The 16,747-nt window shown below is 36.6% G+C and overlaps 2 protein-coding genes across 3 annotated transcripts; both read left to right on the top strand.

Annotated features, from left to right (window-relative positions):
- Positions 1–1,054: 1,054 nt before the first annotated feature.
- Positions 1,055–3,889, top strand: LOC108217955 (LEAF RUST 10 DISEASE-RESISTANCE LOCUS RECEPTOR-LIKE PROTEIN KINASE-like 2.4; the record flags this gene model as incomplete). The annotated part of the gene is made up of 3 exons (XM_017390868.2): positions 1,055–1,412; positions 2,475–2,510; positions 2,616–3,889. Coding segments are annotated over 3 exons (1,500 nt in total), but the record flags the coding sequence as incomplete, so codon positions are not given.
- A 7,830-nt stretch (positions 3,890–11,719) lies between these two features.
- LOC108218936 (LEAF RUST 10 DISEASE-RESISTANCE LOCUS RECEPTOR-LIKE PROTEIN KINASE-like 2.1) lies at positions 11,720–14,567 on the top strand. 2 transcript variants are annotated; one of them, XM_017392119.2, is made up of 3 exons: positions 11,720–12,629; positions 13,130–13,165; positions 13,243–14,567. In XM_017392119.2, the coding sequence occupies exons 1-3, from the start codon at positions 11,822–11,824 to the stop codon at positions 14,394–14,396; spliced, it is 1,998 nt and encodes a 665-aa protein (XP_017247608.1). In that variant the 5' UTR covers positions 11,720–11,821; the 3' UTR covers positions 14,397–14,567. The 2 variants fall into 2 exon arrangements, with proteins under 2 accessions (XP_017247608.1, XP_017247606.1); XM_017392117.2 differs by having other exon boundaries at positions 13,240–14,567.
- The last annotated feature ends 2,180 nt before the right edge of the window (positions 14,568–16,747 follow it).

Raw genomic sequence — 16,747 nt, 5'->3', positions numbered from 1 at the left:
TTTTCATAATAATATAATAAAATTATAAAATCCTAACCAATACGACATTTTTTTCATAATAATTTAATGATTATCATTATTAAGTAAAAAGTTTATATTGATTATAAAATCCTAATAACTATAGAAGTCGTCTTTAATTATAATATCTTAAAATATTATAAATTCCTGACCAATATAAGTCTTTTAATGATAATATAATATTTTTAATAGGAGTATAATAATTATAATAATAATAATAATTAAATATGATATAAGATGACCAAATTTTGGTACTTTTAGTACCGATGTTCCACTGAAACGCGGTTTCCCTTATTAATAAGGGGTATTGATTTCAGGGTCTGGGCTACCCATTTCCCACAGCCTTCGTTTTAATTAGATTATAATAAAAAAATTCAAGGTCTGGGCTACCCATTTTCCCACAGCCTTCGTTTTAATTAGATTATAATAAAAATTTCAGGGTCCGGACTACACATTTTTCTACGGACTGTGTTTTAAAATGTTTGCAAGCTCAATGCTTTTAACTCTGTCAGTTGCAAGTCATCCTACTCCAGAGGCTGAGTTGAGCCTTTGTTTTTCTTGAAATATTTTTCAACATAATGTATGCTGATCAACTCTTTATATCTCACCAATATTTTTCAATGTCCATTAGTATCATCATCGCTATCTTAACTTTATCACTCATCATCCCAGAAAATAGTGCTCAAGATGATTTTGAAAAATATAAGGCCTGTAGGGGTATAGTTGCTGCCTGTGGCAAAGCCAGAAGGGGACTTGAATACCCTTTCTGGGGAGAAAATATTCTGCCTAGGCATTGTGGTCTTGAAGGATTCGAGCTCAGCTGTGAAACCAAAGATCTCGTTGTAAATATAGGTGCAGATAGCAAATATCGTGTAGTTGACATCGATCCCACAACAAGTGTGTTAACATTAAATCATTACTATGATATTCTTGGGAATATTTGTTCATCTGTTGTTATTGATAATCCACTACTGAATAATAGACTTTATGATTATGGCCGGAACACTGAAGATCTGGACTTGTTCTACCACTGTGACAATGGGACGCAAACAACCTGGATACAGCTAAGTTCAGTTGCCAGGGTACAGATGAGAAGGAAGTTTATTTTTTCCGACAAAATTCGTTGTCTCTGGCTGAAAAAGATAGGCTTGACTCCTGTTATCAGACAACACTTCCAGTTAATACAGCAGTGCTTGAGAAGTTCATAAATAAAAGGATACAGCCCAAAGAACTTTTTGAGCGTAGCTTTGAGATTCAGTATAACAGAATTAATGAAAAGGCTTGTTCAGGCTGTGTGGCAACGGCTGGATTATGTTGGCGCGGTACATATTTAGGTAAAAGCAGCACATGCCTATATGAGAACGGAACAATTCTCTCGCCTTATCCTCAGTCAGGTCTGCTCAACTTAATTATATTAAGGTTTATGGTACTAATGACATGTTACGTAGAGGCCATAGCTATACGATATAGCTTAGAATCACATTCAAAAATTTGATAAAACTTATGACGCTTTAAATTATGAGAAGGATTATACAAGTCCAGCTCACATTTTAATTTTTCAATATCTGTGGCCTTAACTAGTTCCAATATATCGTATAGCCAGTGTAAACTAGACCTGTTTAGGGAAAATATCCATAATATATTCTACATATAGTTTCCTTTTCCTCTGTCTATTATTTTCAATAGGAACTTAAACTCCAGAATGAAACTTTTGTATACAAATCTGGTAGATATTATAAAAAGGTGTCCTAAGCCTACTCTGATGCAGGTCTCCACATTCCTCTTATTCTGGCTTTTTCAGCTTAGATGGATTCTCAAATGAGTTCCAGATGCAAAATGTTTCTTCATATTCCTTTTACTTTATTAGTCATTGGTGTTTACAACTTAATGTTCACAGCAACATAAATCCTTCAAATTTTGTTGTTAAAACAATCAGAAATCATTTTATGGTTCAACTAATTAAGTTGCAGCAGAAGTTTCCTATTACTATTACAGAAGTTTAAAATGCAGAGGATCATTTTGCTGAGTTATGTGTAACTGTGGATTATGTGCTATTGAGTACCATGGGAGTATTATGACAATTAGAACTGTGAGATACTGATCAACCGTGTCATACTATTGACACTTGTTTTATCCCTCTATGTAATGATGAACAGTGAATGCCATTTCACAAGATCAACTAAATATAATAGATATTCTCAACTGTTTATCTGCAATTTATTCCTTATCCGAAGATAAACAATATTATTAGGTAGTGCTCAGTCCTAGTAAGTAGTAACTTGGTGAACATGCCACTCCCCCACCCGACCGCACCCTACCCTAGCCTGAAACAGTGTATGGTTTTGAATTTTGCTTGTGAGATTTAACAATTATATTGTTTGAATCCTGATGCTGGGTGAATTTCATTTATTACAAAAACTAATATCATATCATTTGTACTGATTTGCAAGTAACAGGGAAAATCAAGAATTTGGGACAGAAGATTGGCATAGGTATTATATCCTTCCGTCAACATTTACAATTTTCATTACTTGATGAAATACAGTTTGTTATTGGTGATATGTACGCTATATCTGCTTTAAATTTTCCCTCTGCAGCCACTGGTGCAGTAGGAGGTAGTCTCATTCTGCTGTTGATTTTCATCTTCTATTGCCGGATAAGAGCTAAGCATGGTTCATCTTTGTTCACTCAAAATATGTCTTCTTATTCCACGGATGTTGAGGCTTTCATAGAGCAGTATAGATCCTCAATCCCCAAAAGATTTCAGTACTCTACTGTCAAAAGAATAACAAATTCGTTCAGAGATGAATTGGGCAGAGGTGGTTATGGAAATGTATATAGGGGCAGCTTGGCAGATGGCCGTCTCGTTGCAGTGAAGGTCTTAAATGCAACAAGAGGAAATGGAGAAGAATTTATTAATGAAGTTGCAAGCATTGGAAGGACTTCTCATGTAAATGTTGTAACTCTCCTCGGTTTTTGTTACGAGGGTAAAAAGCGGGCTCTTATATATGAATTTATGGCTAATGGATCTCTAGAAAAGTTCATTTTTGGTACAACTCCTTTAACAGAAGGACAACATCTTGGATGGGAGAAATTGTACAACATTGCTATGGGAATTTCCCGAGGACTAGAGTACTTGCACCGAGGCTGTAACACCCATATATTACATTTTGACATTAAACCACACAATATTCTTCTTGACGAAGATTTTTGCCCTAAGATATCAGATTTTGGCCTTGCGAAGTTGTACACTAGAAAAGAAAGTGCAGTCTCCTCTTTAGTACAAGCTAGAGGAACCATTGGTTACATTGCTCCAGAAGTTTTTAGTCGAAACTTTGGACCAGTATCGCATAAGTCTGATGTGTACAGCTATGGAATGTTGATTCTTGAGATGGTCGGAGGAAGAAAGAATGTTGATGCTCAAGCAGATCACACTAGTGAGATATATTATCCTCGTTGGCTGTACAAACGAATCCAATCTAAAGATGTGCTAAATTTGGCAGATGAGATTTCTGTAGAAGAAAATGAAGTGGCAAGGAAGATGGTGATCGTCGGGTTGTGGTGCATACAGATTTATCCATCACAAAGGCCATCAATAGGCAAAGTGATTGAAATGTTGGAGGGGAAGATAGAAGCACTGGACATACCACCAAATCCTTACTTGTGTTCTGTTCCAACTTCACCTTCGCATACTCAGATTTAATTTGTTTTTTTGCTCTCCTTTAGAAGCAGAATCCACTTCATATTTTTACGCTTTTCCAAGAATTATTCTTATTAATGATTACCATCATCGTTGAATTTGAAAACTGGAAGACATTATTGAGAATTAAGTAATGATTTCAGCCTCTAGATCTATTTATAAAGGCGAAATAACCTGACATATATTAATTCCTGACCAGAATTATGAACTTCATATCTGTATCTATGAACTTTGAAGATCATATCAAATGAAGGAATGCTATAGAAGCTTGACAACAGCTCAGCTTGGCATAAGTACTCGCTAGTCGTGGAGGGAAGAAGTAATTTCTTACAACAGACTTCAAGCTTATTTAATTATGTAATTTCTCTAATGAGGATACTGCAGGTAAAAGATTTATATTTTTCAGCATAAACAGCTTCTATAATACTGTAGCTTCTCTAATGTGATCAATAACTTTCTTCATGTACAAATCTTGATAAATATAATTGTATACATTTCATAATGTTGTATGCAGGGAAAATTTCGCGTAATCTCTCTTAAACAGAGTACCTACTAGCTACTGAGTAGCTGGGGCAACAACCTGACAATTATGAGCAAGGAAAAATCAAGCATCATAAATTCACAAGTCTATGTTCTCTTATACAATGACTTGTTATATGCATTAATTATTTTGGTGTGCACATAATATACAGACATACAAACTACACAAGTATACATCAGTCTATTGCACAGTCGTTTCCCCAGTAAATATCGCAATGGATGGCATTTGATGTTATTTTAGACTAAATTGCAGTTCGATGGCCCATACTATAATGGTTTTGCAAGTTGAGGGGCCAACTTTGGAATTCAACATTGTACCGGCTTAGTGGCTTCGACTTTGTATACTTTTTCCACGAACTTGTCTCCAACAAATGCTCGGCGTTTTTCCTGTTTGTGTAGTGTACTGGTCCCCTAGATTATTTCATAAAAATCAGATGAATCTTGAGTTTCATTGTGGAAAACGGAAAACTCTTGCATAATGCACGCTCAATTCTTTAAACCTTACTTCTATTGTTTAAACCCCATCAGTTTCATCATCTCATTTCATCTGCTATTACAGATCAGCATCCCAATTCACTATGCTCAAGTTAATTATGAACAATACTACGCGTACTGTAGTAATAAGTCTATTGTTGTATGCAGCAACATGACATTCAAGAATCCTGGATACCCTTTCTGGGGAGAAGATATTCGACCTTCTTATTGTGGTCTTGAGGAATTTCATCTCACTTGTGAAGATAATTATCTTGTTATAGATATTGGTTCTAATAGCAAGTATCATGTGGTTGATATCAATCTGTCAGGTGTGCTAACATTAGATCGTTATGACGATCCTCTGGGGAATATCTGTGCATCTCAGGAGGCTAGTAGTACAGTATTGAATGAAACACTATATAGTTTCGGTGAGAATACAGAAAATCTTAACTTATTTTACAATTGTGACAATGAGATCAATTCATCCTGGATTGACTCTACATTCACTTGCCCGGGTGACAATAAGAATCAAGTTTATTTCTTTCTAAGTAATACATTTTGGCTAGTTCAAGATAGGCTTGTCTCGTGCAATAGAACTCTTTGACTCTCTTTATTTCATTTTGGTATATGATAAATATTTATATTTATTTTTGACTCTCTTTGAAGCAAGTGGTGTTCTAGGATGTGCCGTACTTCTTCTGTTAGTTCTCTTCAGCTACTATCGCTGGACAAAAATCAAATATGGGTCATATTTGTTCTCTCAAATTGTGTCTTCATATCCCAAAGACATCGGGCCTCTATAAGGAAATATAGATCCTCAATTCTAAAAAGATTTAGGTACTCTGCAGTTAAGAAAATAACAAACTCATTCAAAGATCAGATAGGTAAGGTGGTTATGGAAATGTATATAGAGGCACTTTAGATGATGGTCATGTCGTGGCAGTTAAGGTTTTAAATGCAGCAGAAGGAAAAGGAGAAGATTTCATGAATGAAGTCGCAAGCATTGGCAGGACTTCTCATGTTAATATTTTCAGTCTCCTCGGATTTTGCTATGAGGGTAAAAAGCGAGCCTTATGTACGAGTTCATGCCTAATGGATCTCTAGAAAAATTCATTCATGGCCGAACTCTGTTGGAAGGAAAACGTCTTGGATGGGACACGTTGCTCAGCATTGCAATTGGTATTGCACGAGGACTAGAGTATCTGCACCAAGGCTGCAACACTCGTATTCTGCATTTTGATATAAAGCCACATAATATTCTTCTTGATGAAATTTTTTTTGCCCCGAGATATCTGATTTTGGGCTTGCAAAATTATACACTATTGATAGAGGAATTTGGTAATCAACAAAAATGAGTTTCATAGTCGGAATCAAGATCTATGAGGATGCTTTTAGCTGCCGAAGTGTGGTGGTTGTGTGTTTTAGGGGTGGCTGAGATTAGAGTTTTGAGTTGGTTCCACGTGCTCTCAACTCATGATCCCCTATATTTATAGGGGATCAAGCCATACGTAGTTCTATTGAACCAAGACTCTTAGTTTTATCAGGACTAGGCCTCTTGGGGATAAGACCAACCCTGAGGTGGTGACTTATCTTTTAGACGTCTAACGCCTTCAGAGTCCTACTCTAGTTAGAATCAAGCCTTGAGTCTGACTACCCAACAATATGGGATCAGGATTTATTATAGATTCCGTTAATTTCTGCAACAACATACAAATCTTCTCTTTCATTTCAAAGTAATTTCTGCCATTTCTTGGGTTTTTATTTTCGAAACTCTTGCATGATGTATGCTCAGCTCCTTAAACCTCACAAGTATTATTCAAACCCCATCAGTTTTATCATCTCATTTCATGTTTTACTCATCAACTTCCCAACTTGTCTTGCTCAATTTGGTCATTATAATTACTACTCGGACTGTAGTAACACTACTACTATTAGATGCGGCGACAGGACATTCAACAATCCTCTGTACCCTTTCTGGGGAAAAAGTTTTCGACCTGCTTATTGTGGTCTTGATGGATTTGAGCTCCACTGTGAAAACAATGATCTTGTTGTGGATATTGGTTCACTTAGCAAGTTTCATGTAGTTGAATTTAATTCAGCAAAAGGTGTGTTAACGTTAAATCGTTCTGATGATCCGCTGGGAAGTATTTGTGCATCTGGTGAGGTTACTAGTACCGTATTGAATGCAACACTATATGACTACACAGAGTATACTGAAGATCTCAACTTATTCTACAATTGTGACGCTGAGATTGAGTCAGTCTGGCTCGACTATACATTCACTTGCAAGGGTGACAGTAAGAAGCGCGTTTATTTCTTTCTTGGGAATTCATTTGAGTTAGTTGATCAAGACAAGATTGAGTCCTGCAGTAACACCACAATTCAAGTTGATAAGAGGGTGTTTGACAATTTGAAAAATAATAGAATAGAGCCGGAAACACTTTTTAATAGGAGCTTTGAAGTTCACTACAATAGAATGAACGAAAGAGCATGCTTAGACTGTAAGCAAACGGAAGGATTGTGTTGGAGAGGCACAAATACTACTGACAACACATGCCTATATAGCAATGGAACGGCTCTCCCTCCATATGCATATCGACGACCAGGTGCGCAAAAATTATTTACTTTATTTTTATATTGGTACTGAGTTGTTAAATATAGCTTAGGATCTCTTCTAGATGAAGAGATGCTACTCCCATACGAGGACCCTTAAGGTTCTATTTCAGCATATACGTCAATCCTCAGACCTCGGTAGACTCTTTTATTGATAAATGATCTCTAGTTCCCGACCATGTTAAGTATTATTACAACTATGCCTCAAGGCTTCTCCTCCAGGTCCTCTGTTTCCTCTGCCATACGAATACCTTTCAGCATTCTATTTTGTTTCACCTCAGATGGATCTCCGAATCACATCCTGGTGCAAAACCTTCTTTATGTACCTTTTCATCGTCAACTATATCAGCACCTTATGTTCAGCTAATGCTTTTGCCTAAGAATCTATACGTTTTTTGGATATTAGGGATGAATTTGATTAGGATATATCTTTTCGTTTAGCTAAGGCCGATTACTAAAAATTAAGCACTCGTGCGCACATATCAGAGTAAACTCTCTACCTTTGGTTGCTAAGGACAAGGATATTTAATAATTCTTTAGAGCATCTCCAACGATTCAAAACCCTTAGCTAAAAAGTGACGTGACATACTATAAATAAAAAAATTTAGCCAACAGCTCGAAAACTCATACTCCAACCATATCGAGCTGTTGTCTATAATTTTAGCCAACCTCCTATGGATGACTAAATTTGTCGAACCTCTACTGTAAGAAATCTGTAGGAATATTGCACATCATTTATTCAAGCAAAATGTCTTACAGGTTCAGCAAATTTTACATAATGTCTTACAGGTCTCATTTAGCCAACGATTATAGCCAACGCCGTTGGAGATGCTCTTAGTATTTGATATGTTTATCCTTATTCATAGGTAACCATTAGAATTTTGTATGTTTAATAAATCATTATAGAAATCTTGCAAGATATAAAGTAGTTTGATGAATTATGATCAGGACTATCAAGTGACGAGAGGGAAGAGGACTGGACTATCAAGTGACGAGAGGGATTCTCCTGTTCAGGGAAATCTGTGGCACATATTAATCACTAAGCTCAAGAGACTAAAAGATTCTCTTAAAACTCTCAATAGTGAAGGTGGCAATCTGCATGACAATGTGGTGGCTGCAAGAACTGAACTTCTTGATTTCCAGAATGGCCTCCCCTCCATTCCTTCACAGCCTCAGAGAATTGAGGAGGGTCTTAAGAGTAAAAAATTGCAGGAGGCTTTATTAATTGAAGAAAAATTTCTCAAGCAAAAATCAAAAGTGAGATGGTTGCAACATGGTGATGAGAATAATAAATTCTTTTTTAATTCTTGCAGAGGCAGGTGGAACTCCAATAAATTGTTACAAATTACTGATGATGAGGGCACTGTTCATATGGGGCACAGTAACATTGCTAATGTAGCAGTGTCTTATTTTCAGAAGCTTCTTGGCAGCTCCTGCGATGTTCAGGAGTTCAGTGACTGGCCTGAAATGCAAGGGATTAATAAACTTTCTGAAGGAGAGCAACATGAGCTGATCAATCCATTTACTACTGCTGATGTCTTGGCTACCTTTAAAGCAATGGCCAAGGGTAAAAGTCCAGGCCCTGATGGCTATTCTCCTGAATTTTTTGTGAAAGCCTGGAAGATTGTAGGACATGATACTACTGCTGCAATCCTTCACTTCTTTGAAACTGGTCAGTTGCCTCGTATGATTAACTCTTCTGCTATTTCTTTGATTCCCAAACAGTCAAATGCTTCGCACTTGAGTCATTATAGGCCTATATCTTGCTGCACAGCCATATACAAGTGTATTGGGAAATTGATTGCTCACAGAATGAGTAAGGTTATGTGTTCTCTTGTTTCCTTAAATCAGTGTGCATTTGTTCCTACAAGAAGTCTAGGTGACAATGTTTTCCTGGCCCAAGCTTTATGTAGAAATTATCATCTAAACTATGGATCTCCGCGTTTTGCTTGCAAGTTGGATATTCGTAAAGCTTTTGACACTCTTAATTGGGCATTTATTCTTCAACTTCTTGCTACTATGAATTTTCCTGAGAAATTTATCAAGTGGATAAAAGTATGCATTACTTCTTGTATGTATTCAATAAAAGTTAACGGAGCTTTAGAGGGTTATTTTGCTGCTGCTGCTGGTATTAGGCAAGGGGACCCTATCAGTCCTTATTTGTTTGTTTTGGCTATGGAAGCTCTTAATGTTTGCTTTACTAAAGTCATTGTGGGCTCTAAATTTTCTTATCATTGGCGTTGTGGGGATTTGAAGCTTACTCATCTTGTTTTTGCGGATGATTTACTTCTTTTCTGCAAAGGTAATCAGCCCTCTATTGCTTTGTTGCTTGAAGCCATAAATCTGTTCTCTAGCATTTCTGGCCTAAAGTTAAATACCGCCAAATGTGTGTGCTTCTTTGGAAATGTTTCTACTGAAGTCAAAAATTATGCATTGACTCAGTCTGGTTTCACAGAAGGTAATTTGCCAATCACTTATCTGGGCCTTCCTTTAACCTCTCGTAATCTGAATGCTAGAGACTGCATGCCGTTAATACACAAAATTTGCAAGCGTGTTGATTTATGGACCTGTAAATTTTTGAGCCAAGCTGGTAGGCTCCAACTGATCAAATCAATCTTGTTTGGTATTCAAGGTTTCTGGGTTAGATTTTTGTTTTTACTAACTCAAGTCGAAAAAAGAATCCAGAGCATCCTTGCTAGATTCTTATGGTCTGGAAGCCTTACTAGCAAATGTGTTTATAAAGTGTCCTGGAAGGACTGCTGCTATCCCAGAGATGAAGGGGGACTTGGCCTAAAGAATATTCATATCTGGAATGAAGCAGCTGCCATCTTTCAGTTATGGCGTATTATTGTCAAAGCTGAATCTTTGTGGGTGCATTGGATATATCAGTATGAGCTTAAGAGAAAAGGATTCTGGACTATGCAAATTCCTTCTAAATGCCCTTGGTCTTGGCGAAAAATTCTTAACAGCAGAGCTAAAGCTAGCAACTATATTCGATATATTCCTGGCACCTCATCTCAGTTTCTATTGTGGCACGACCCTTGGCTTAACAATTGTCCCCTGATCACTTTTTTTGATCGTTCTTTGATCACGGCTATGGAGTCTCGATTCTTAGCTGCTCTGAACACCATTCAATCCGATGGTGCTTGGGTTCTTGGTGTAAGTGATCACCTTGCTGTTCGTGAATTGAGAATCCTGTGTGATAGTATCACACCCAGTGGTATCGACAGAATTGTATGGGAGGGTGCATCTAAGGTATCTGTATCTAATATATATGATTCCCTATCTGATCATACCTCTGGTCCTCCTTGGTTACTGTTTGTCTGGAACAAGTTTCATATCCCTAAATATGCTTTTACAGCGTGGCTGATTATGAAAGAGCGATTGTGGACCAGGGACCGTATGTTATCCTTTTGCATGAATATTGATCGTGGCTGCCTTCTTTGTACAGGATTCTTTGAGACTCATTCTCACTTGTTTTGTGAATGTCATTATTCTAGAACTATTTTGAATGCATGTCCTATTGCTGTTAGCACTGTCTGGACAGATATTTGTGCCGGAGGAATTCTGGTGAACCAAGTGGATACTATTCGTGATAATATTGCATACCTGTATGTGGCAGTAGCTTATTATCACATTTGGGCTGAAAGGAATCTACGTCTTCATAGTCCTGGCCAATATAATCAGCCTATTATTCTAATCAGAAGAATCAAGGATGTTGTCAGAAGCAAGTTGGTTGTTAGTAAATTATTTACTCGGTTTGCTAGACAAGATTTTACTTTAAATAGTTTTCTCTAGTTCTTCTGTTATCTAGTCTTTGGCTATTTGAATCTAGGAGTGTTAGCTTTTATCTCTTTGTGACAGTTTGAGTTTCTCCCGCGGGGTATGCCCCTAGATTTGTAATCTGTTTGTTTCTTTAATATATTTAATTAGCAAAAAAAAAAAAAAAAAAAAAAAAAGAAATCACACAAAAGTTATTAGTTGTATGTATGTCTTTTCCTGCTTGTAGCCGTGACAAACAACGAATTGCGGAGACTTTTAAGTTGTTAGAAGTCTCCCATGAAAGCTATATGGTTTCTATTAAATTTTACCTTATATATTAATCTTTGATATCGATACAACGATACTGAAAATATATATACCATAATGAACGTAAAAAACACTGAAGAATGCTTCGTACTCTTGAGTCTTGACTCAGGCGCGTTTAATATAATGCACGAAATTTCTTATAGATGAATTGATAGTGAAACAGTAAACAAGGTCCTCCCCTCATATTTTCCACACCTTATGGATGAAAATTCTTCACACTTGCCTTGCGTTGAACATTTGTATTTTAGTATATTACAAAGTCTTCATCCCCCTTTTTTTATTTTCACAGACTTTTATTAGCTTGTGAAAAAGTTTGCATCTTTATGCTATAGTGCTGTTCACTCTTGCTTCTCTGTACAACAGACTTGTCTTCATAAACTCAGTATAATGCATGCTAAACTCCTTAGACCTCGCTCTTATTTTCCAAACCTCATCAGTAATATCATCTCGATCCTTTGCTTATCAGTCTTCATCCCAAGACATAATGCTAAAGTTGATCTTGACATGTACAACAACTGTAGTAAGCCAACTACTTCTCCATGTGGCACAGATTTAGGATGGGGAGTTAATTACCCTTTCTGGGGTGAAGATATTCGACCTTCATATTGTGGTCTTGAAGAATATGAGCTGAGCTGCGAAGAAAACAGCCTAGTTGTTGATTTTGCTTCGGATATCAAGTATAATGTACTGGCAATCAATCCTTTCACAATTACGATAGAATTAAAACCTTTAGGTAATCCTCTCAAGTCTATCTGTGAACCAAGTTCCAGCTCAAATCAAGATACAGAACATAACGATCCGGTGTTTTATTCCCGCGAGAACTCCGAAGTTATCTACGTGTTCTACAATTGTAGTGATCATGCTCAAACAACCTCGATCAAGGCAAATTTCAGTTGCGGGAATGACAACAGAGACCCAGTTTATTTCTTCCGCAATGATTCATTTGAGCAAGCTCAAAAAAAACTCAGCTCGTGTAATTACACAAGGCTTCCGGTTCATATGAGCTTGCTTGAAGAGTTCATATCGGACCACAACCCAGCACAGGAAACAGCAGAAAAGCTTTTGGTGGGGAAGTTTGAGGTTTACTATAATGTAGAAAACAATCAAGTCTGCAAAGAGTGTTATGAACATGATGATGGATTGTGTTGGAAAGACACATATGTAGGTAGCAAAGACCCATGCCTTTATCAATCAGGTCTGCTCAACTTAATCATACTCTGTCTTAGGTTTTATGATAACAATGAGAAAGCGCACACACATATTTAGCTTGTAATCTCGTGTTAAGATTTCTAGGCATCAAAAAGCCTAAACTACGTGATAGAGAAGTATGTTTTCAAATAGTAACAATGAACTCCGGCCAGATCAAATAAGATTTCCTTGTATTTTTCGATGGATAATCACAAATCAGTGGAACCATGCCTCATACACGCTCTTGATTCAAACAAGGTCTTGACGTTCCATTGTTCTTTTGTTTTGTTTTATAAAGACTATACTTGCAATCTGTATTCATTTTCTCTTGATTTAGGAAGCCCCGTACTTCCCCCATTCCCCTAACTTTATGTAATTATGTGTTTTATACTGCGAATTTTGATGATAATATTTTTTCAAGCTATGATGCTTGACATTGCATATATATTATCTATTACCAACACCTGGTTTATATATAAATACTGATTCAGCTCACATTGTTGACAGGAAGTAAAAAGAGTAAGGGACTTATTATTGGCGCAGGTAATGTGCCCTTTCCTCTGACATTTTAACTCTTAATGTGTAGCTTTTAGGAATCTTAGACTTTTTATCTGCAGCAGTTGGTGTATTAGGAGGTACCATACTTCTGCTATCGGTTCTCGTCATCTTCTGCTGCCGGAAGAAAACCAACTATGGTTCATTTTTGTTCTCTAAAAATGTATCTTCTTTTCCGAAAGATGTTGATGCCTTCATAAAGCAATATGGATCCTCGATTCCCAGGAGATTTAGATACTCTACAATTAAAAAAGTAACAAATTCGTTCAAGGATGAATTAGGTAAAGGGGGCTATGGAACTGTATATCGAGGCCGCTTATCAGATGGACGTGTCGTGGCAGTGAAGGTCTTGAATGCAACAAAAGGAAATGGAGAAGAATTCATTAATGAAGTTGCAAGCATTGGTAGGACTTCTCATGTTAATGTCGTCACCCTCCTTGGCTTTTGTTATGAAGGTAAACGACGAGCTCTTATATATGAGTTCATGCCTAATGGATCTCTGGAAAAGTTCATTTATGGTACAAACCCTTTGTTGGATGGACAACATCTTGGATGGGAGAAATTGTTGAGGATTGCAATAGGTATTGCCCGGGGACTAGAATACCTACACCGAGGCTGCAACACTCGTATCCTGCATTTTGATATAAAGCCACATAACATTCTTCTTGACAAAGATTTTTGCCCAAAGATATCTGATTTTGGGCTTGCAAAATTATACACCACAAACGAAAGTGCAGTCTCATCTTTACTGCAAGCTAGAGGAACCATTGGTTATATTGCTCCCGAAGTTATTAGTAGAAATTTCGGACAAGTGTCCCATAAATCTGATGTGTACAGCTATGGAATGATGATTCTTGAAATGGTTGGAGGGAGAAAGAATGTTAATGCCAGTGCAGATCATACTAGTCAGATATATTATCCACGTTGGCTCTACAAGCGACTCCAATTTGATGACGTGCTAAATATGGCAAATGAAATTTCTGCAGAAGAAAATGAACTTGTTAGGAAAATGGTGATGGTCGGACTCTGGTGCATACAAATCTATCCATCACAAAGGCCATCGATAAGCAAGGTGATTGAAATGTTGGAAGGGCAGACAGCAGCTTTGGAGATCCCACCACGTCCATACTTATGTTCAGTTCCGGGTTCTCCATCAAATTCTCCAGAAAAACCAGTGTTCTGCTCTTCTTCAGGAACAGAACCCACTTTATCTGCATGATGGTTAAGGCAAGAACCTTTCCTCAATATGAAATACATACTATAGTCTAAAGAGCACAACATGCTCTTATATAATTTTAGGGTAAACTTTGAAGGTACAAAAACAAAATGTATAAAATATCATGTACTATTAATATTTGTCAACCCATTTCACGGTTACTAGCTAAAACTGGTTTATATTATTCAGGGATAGTTCTTCAACAACCAAGACATAGAATCTTCTTCTCATAATTTTCGCTTCGAACTTCCTTCATTGATGTATATTCTTCCCACATAGATAAACTTACCCTGTCATCACACCCAAATGCCAACTCTGCCACTTCCATAAACATCTTTCTTACCTTGCAATCTGATTCAATCTTGTTCATAGTTCGTTTTCCAAGTTAGTTTGTGCCTATACCTAAATTCGACATCAGCCTTCGAATAAAAAAAGAGGAAACAGAGGACACTGAGAACTTGAAGGAATCAAAACAAGGCGTGGGGAGGCTTGAAAGAAAATGCATGTCCAGGTCTATGAAAACATTATGTAGTGGACAGGCCAATTATATTCTCAGTACTTAGAAGCCACAGATTTTCAGCCAACCCCAAAAGAATGCTAGATTTATCAAAAATTGTTCACCATATTAGTCATCTCTTCTATCAATTTTAATGAGAACCCAAGCTCTGTGACATCTCATTAGTACTCTAACTCAAGACAGAGTGATCAAGCTCAAGACTACCGATAAATGATGAATGCATTTTTTTGTTTTCCTATAAATATATTCCTTGCTAATGCAATTCATCAGTTGCCAGACAGCTTATTTCCTTAAAACATAGCAAAAACAGCTAGAATTTCTCATATGATAAATACTTGACTAAACCATAAACTAATCCCGTAAATCAAAAAAAAAAATGATTATAACTATATGGACGTAACCGACTCATCTAGAACTTAAGGTGTTAGAGGAATTGAACAAACATTACCAGACATATCTGCTACCATATAATTAATCAATTCATCTAAATCTTAAGGTGTTAGAGGAAAACCCGAAGAGGATCTTGTACTCTTCAACATCTACATCTCGACGAATCTTTTCAGATAAGATATGAAGGCCGAAGCAGCGCCATAACTTGAACAACTATAAATAATCGAGGATAATCACATCTGATCTTAGTTACTATAATATAGTTTCCCTTGTGTGCATACCGATAACTAATAAGCCATTTTTACCGTTGTTGTTTTAGAAGGTTATGTCAGTGCAAGCAAAATACTATGTGGATTCACTAGTGACTGAGTATTTTGTTGGGTATCAACCCAATAGGAATAGGATTCTAATTTGAGTTAGAAATTAGGATTGGATTAGGATTATGATTAGGTATATTAGAGTTAGATTCTGATTTGTCTAAGTTTGATGGCTATATATACATAGTCATATTGTTTGATAGGTATGCTTGAGTATTGTTAGGCTTGAGTATCCTAGTTTGTTGGATTGTATTATTGATTACGGTTTTAATTAATAATACAAGTTGGGACGTGGATTTTCCGCGTCATATAATTTTGTGTGTGTGCTTTGTATTAGAAGATTGATCTCGTATATTATTCCTAACATATTTTCGGTTTCTTCCAGCAATAATATTCATTTCTGCCTACAACGGAGTATTGTTGCCAGATGCTTGATCATTATTAGCCTAGATAAATGTATGACAAAGAGTTTCAGTTTTTGCCTAGATAATTCACCTTATTGTTGTGAATTTCCGGAATTTGAGTGCAACTTTCTTTCAAATGATTGTATAGAATATCTATTGTCATCAGTATGCAGTTTCTTGTAATTAGTAGTATTAATTGAGCAACAAAAGAACTAAAAATGGCGCAGAATGTTATTCCAGAAAATACTTGAACACAGTTTACGAATATATTCTTTAGTTGTCTTTGTGGTCGATGCGCGTTGTGGAGTTACCATAAAGTTATATATGGTAATATGGAACAACTTACAAGTTCGGTCAGTGGAATCAAATGAAATGGTTTTCATGTTGGAGAATCGAACCTTGATAGTTGATTCTCCTGAATCACTTGAACATCCGGGTGCACTCATATTAGTTTAGCCTTTGCAAATGCCTGCATTTTTCTCTGCCTCTTACTCTTCTCTCGATATAAATTTTCTAAACTTCTGCATAAAATGTATGCTAAACTCTTTAGACCTCACCAATATTTTTCAAACTCCGTCAGTATTACCCTCTCAATCCTTTTGTTATTGTTCATTAACCGTGGACATAACGCCAGATGATTCTAAAATGTACAAGGCCTTCAAATAAAAAAAAATACTTATGCCTGCGGCAAATCTGTGAGGGAATTGAATTCCCTTTCTGGGGACT

Source organism: Daucus carota, chromosome 4, assembly GCF_001625215.2.
Source record: "Daucus carota subsp. sativus chromosome 4, DH1 v3.0, whole genome shotgun sequence".
Classification (NCBI taxonomy): domain Eukaryota; kingdom Viridiplantae; phylum Streptophyta; class Magnoliopsida; order Apiales; family Apiaceae; genus Daucus; species Daucus carota.
The sequence above is the reverse complement of the archived record's forward strand: the minus strand, read 5'-3'. Positions and strand labels throughout refer to the sequence as shown.

Coding starts and splice junctions, on each gene's coding strand:
- LOC108218936 (XM_017392117.2), top strand. CDS start 11,822: ATGCATGCTAAACTCCTTAGACCTCGCTCTTATTTTCCAAACCTCATC. Junction 12,630..13,129: donor CCCATGCCTTTATCAATCAG/GTCTGCTCAACT, acceptor CATTGTTGACAG/GAAGTAAAAAGAGTAAGGGA. Junction 13,166..13,239: donor GGGACTTATTATTGGCGCAG/GTAATGTGCCCT, acceptor TTTTATCTGCAG/CAGTTGGTGTATTAGGAGGT.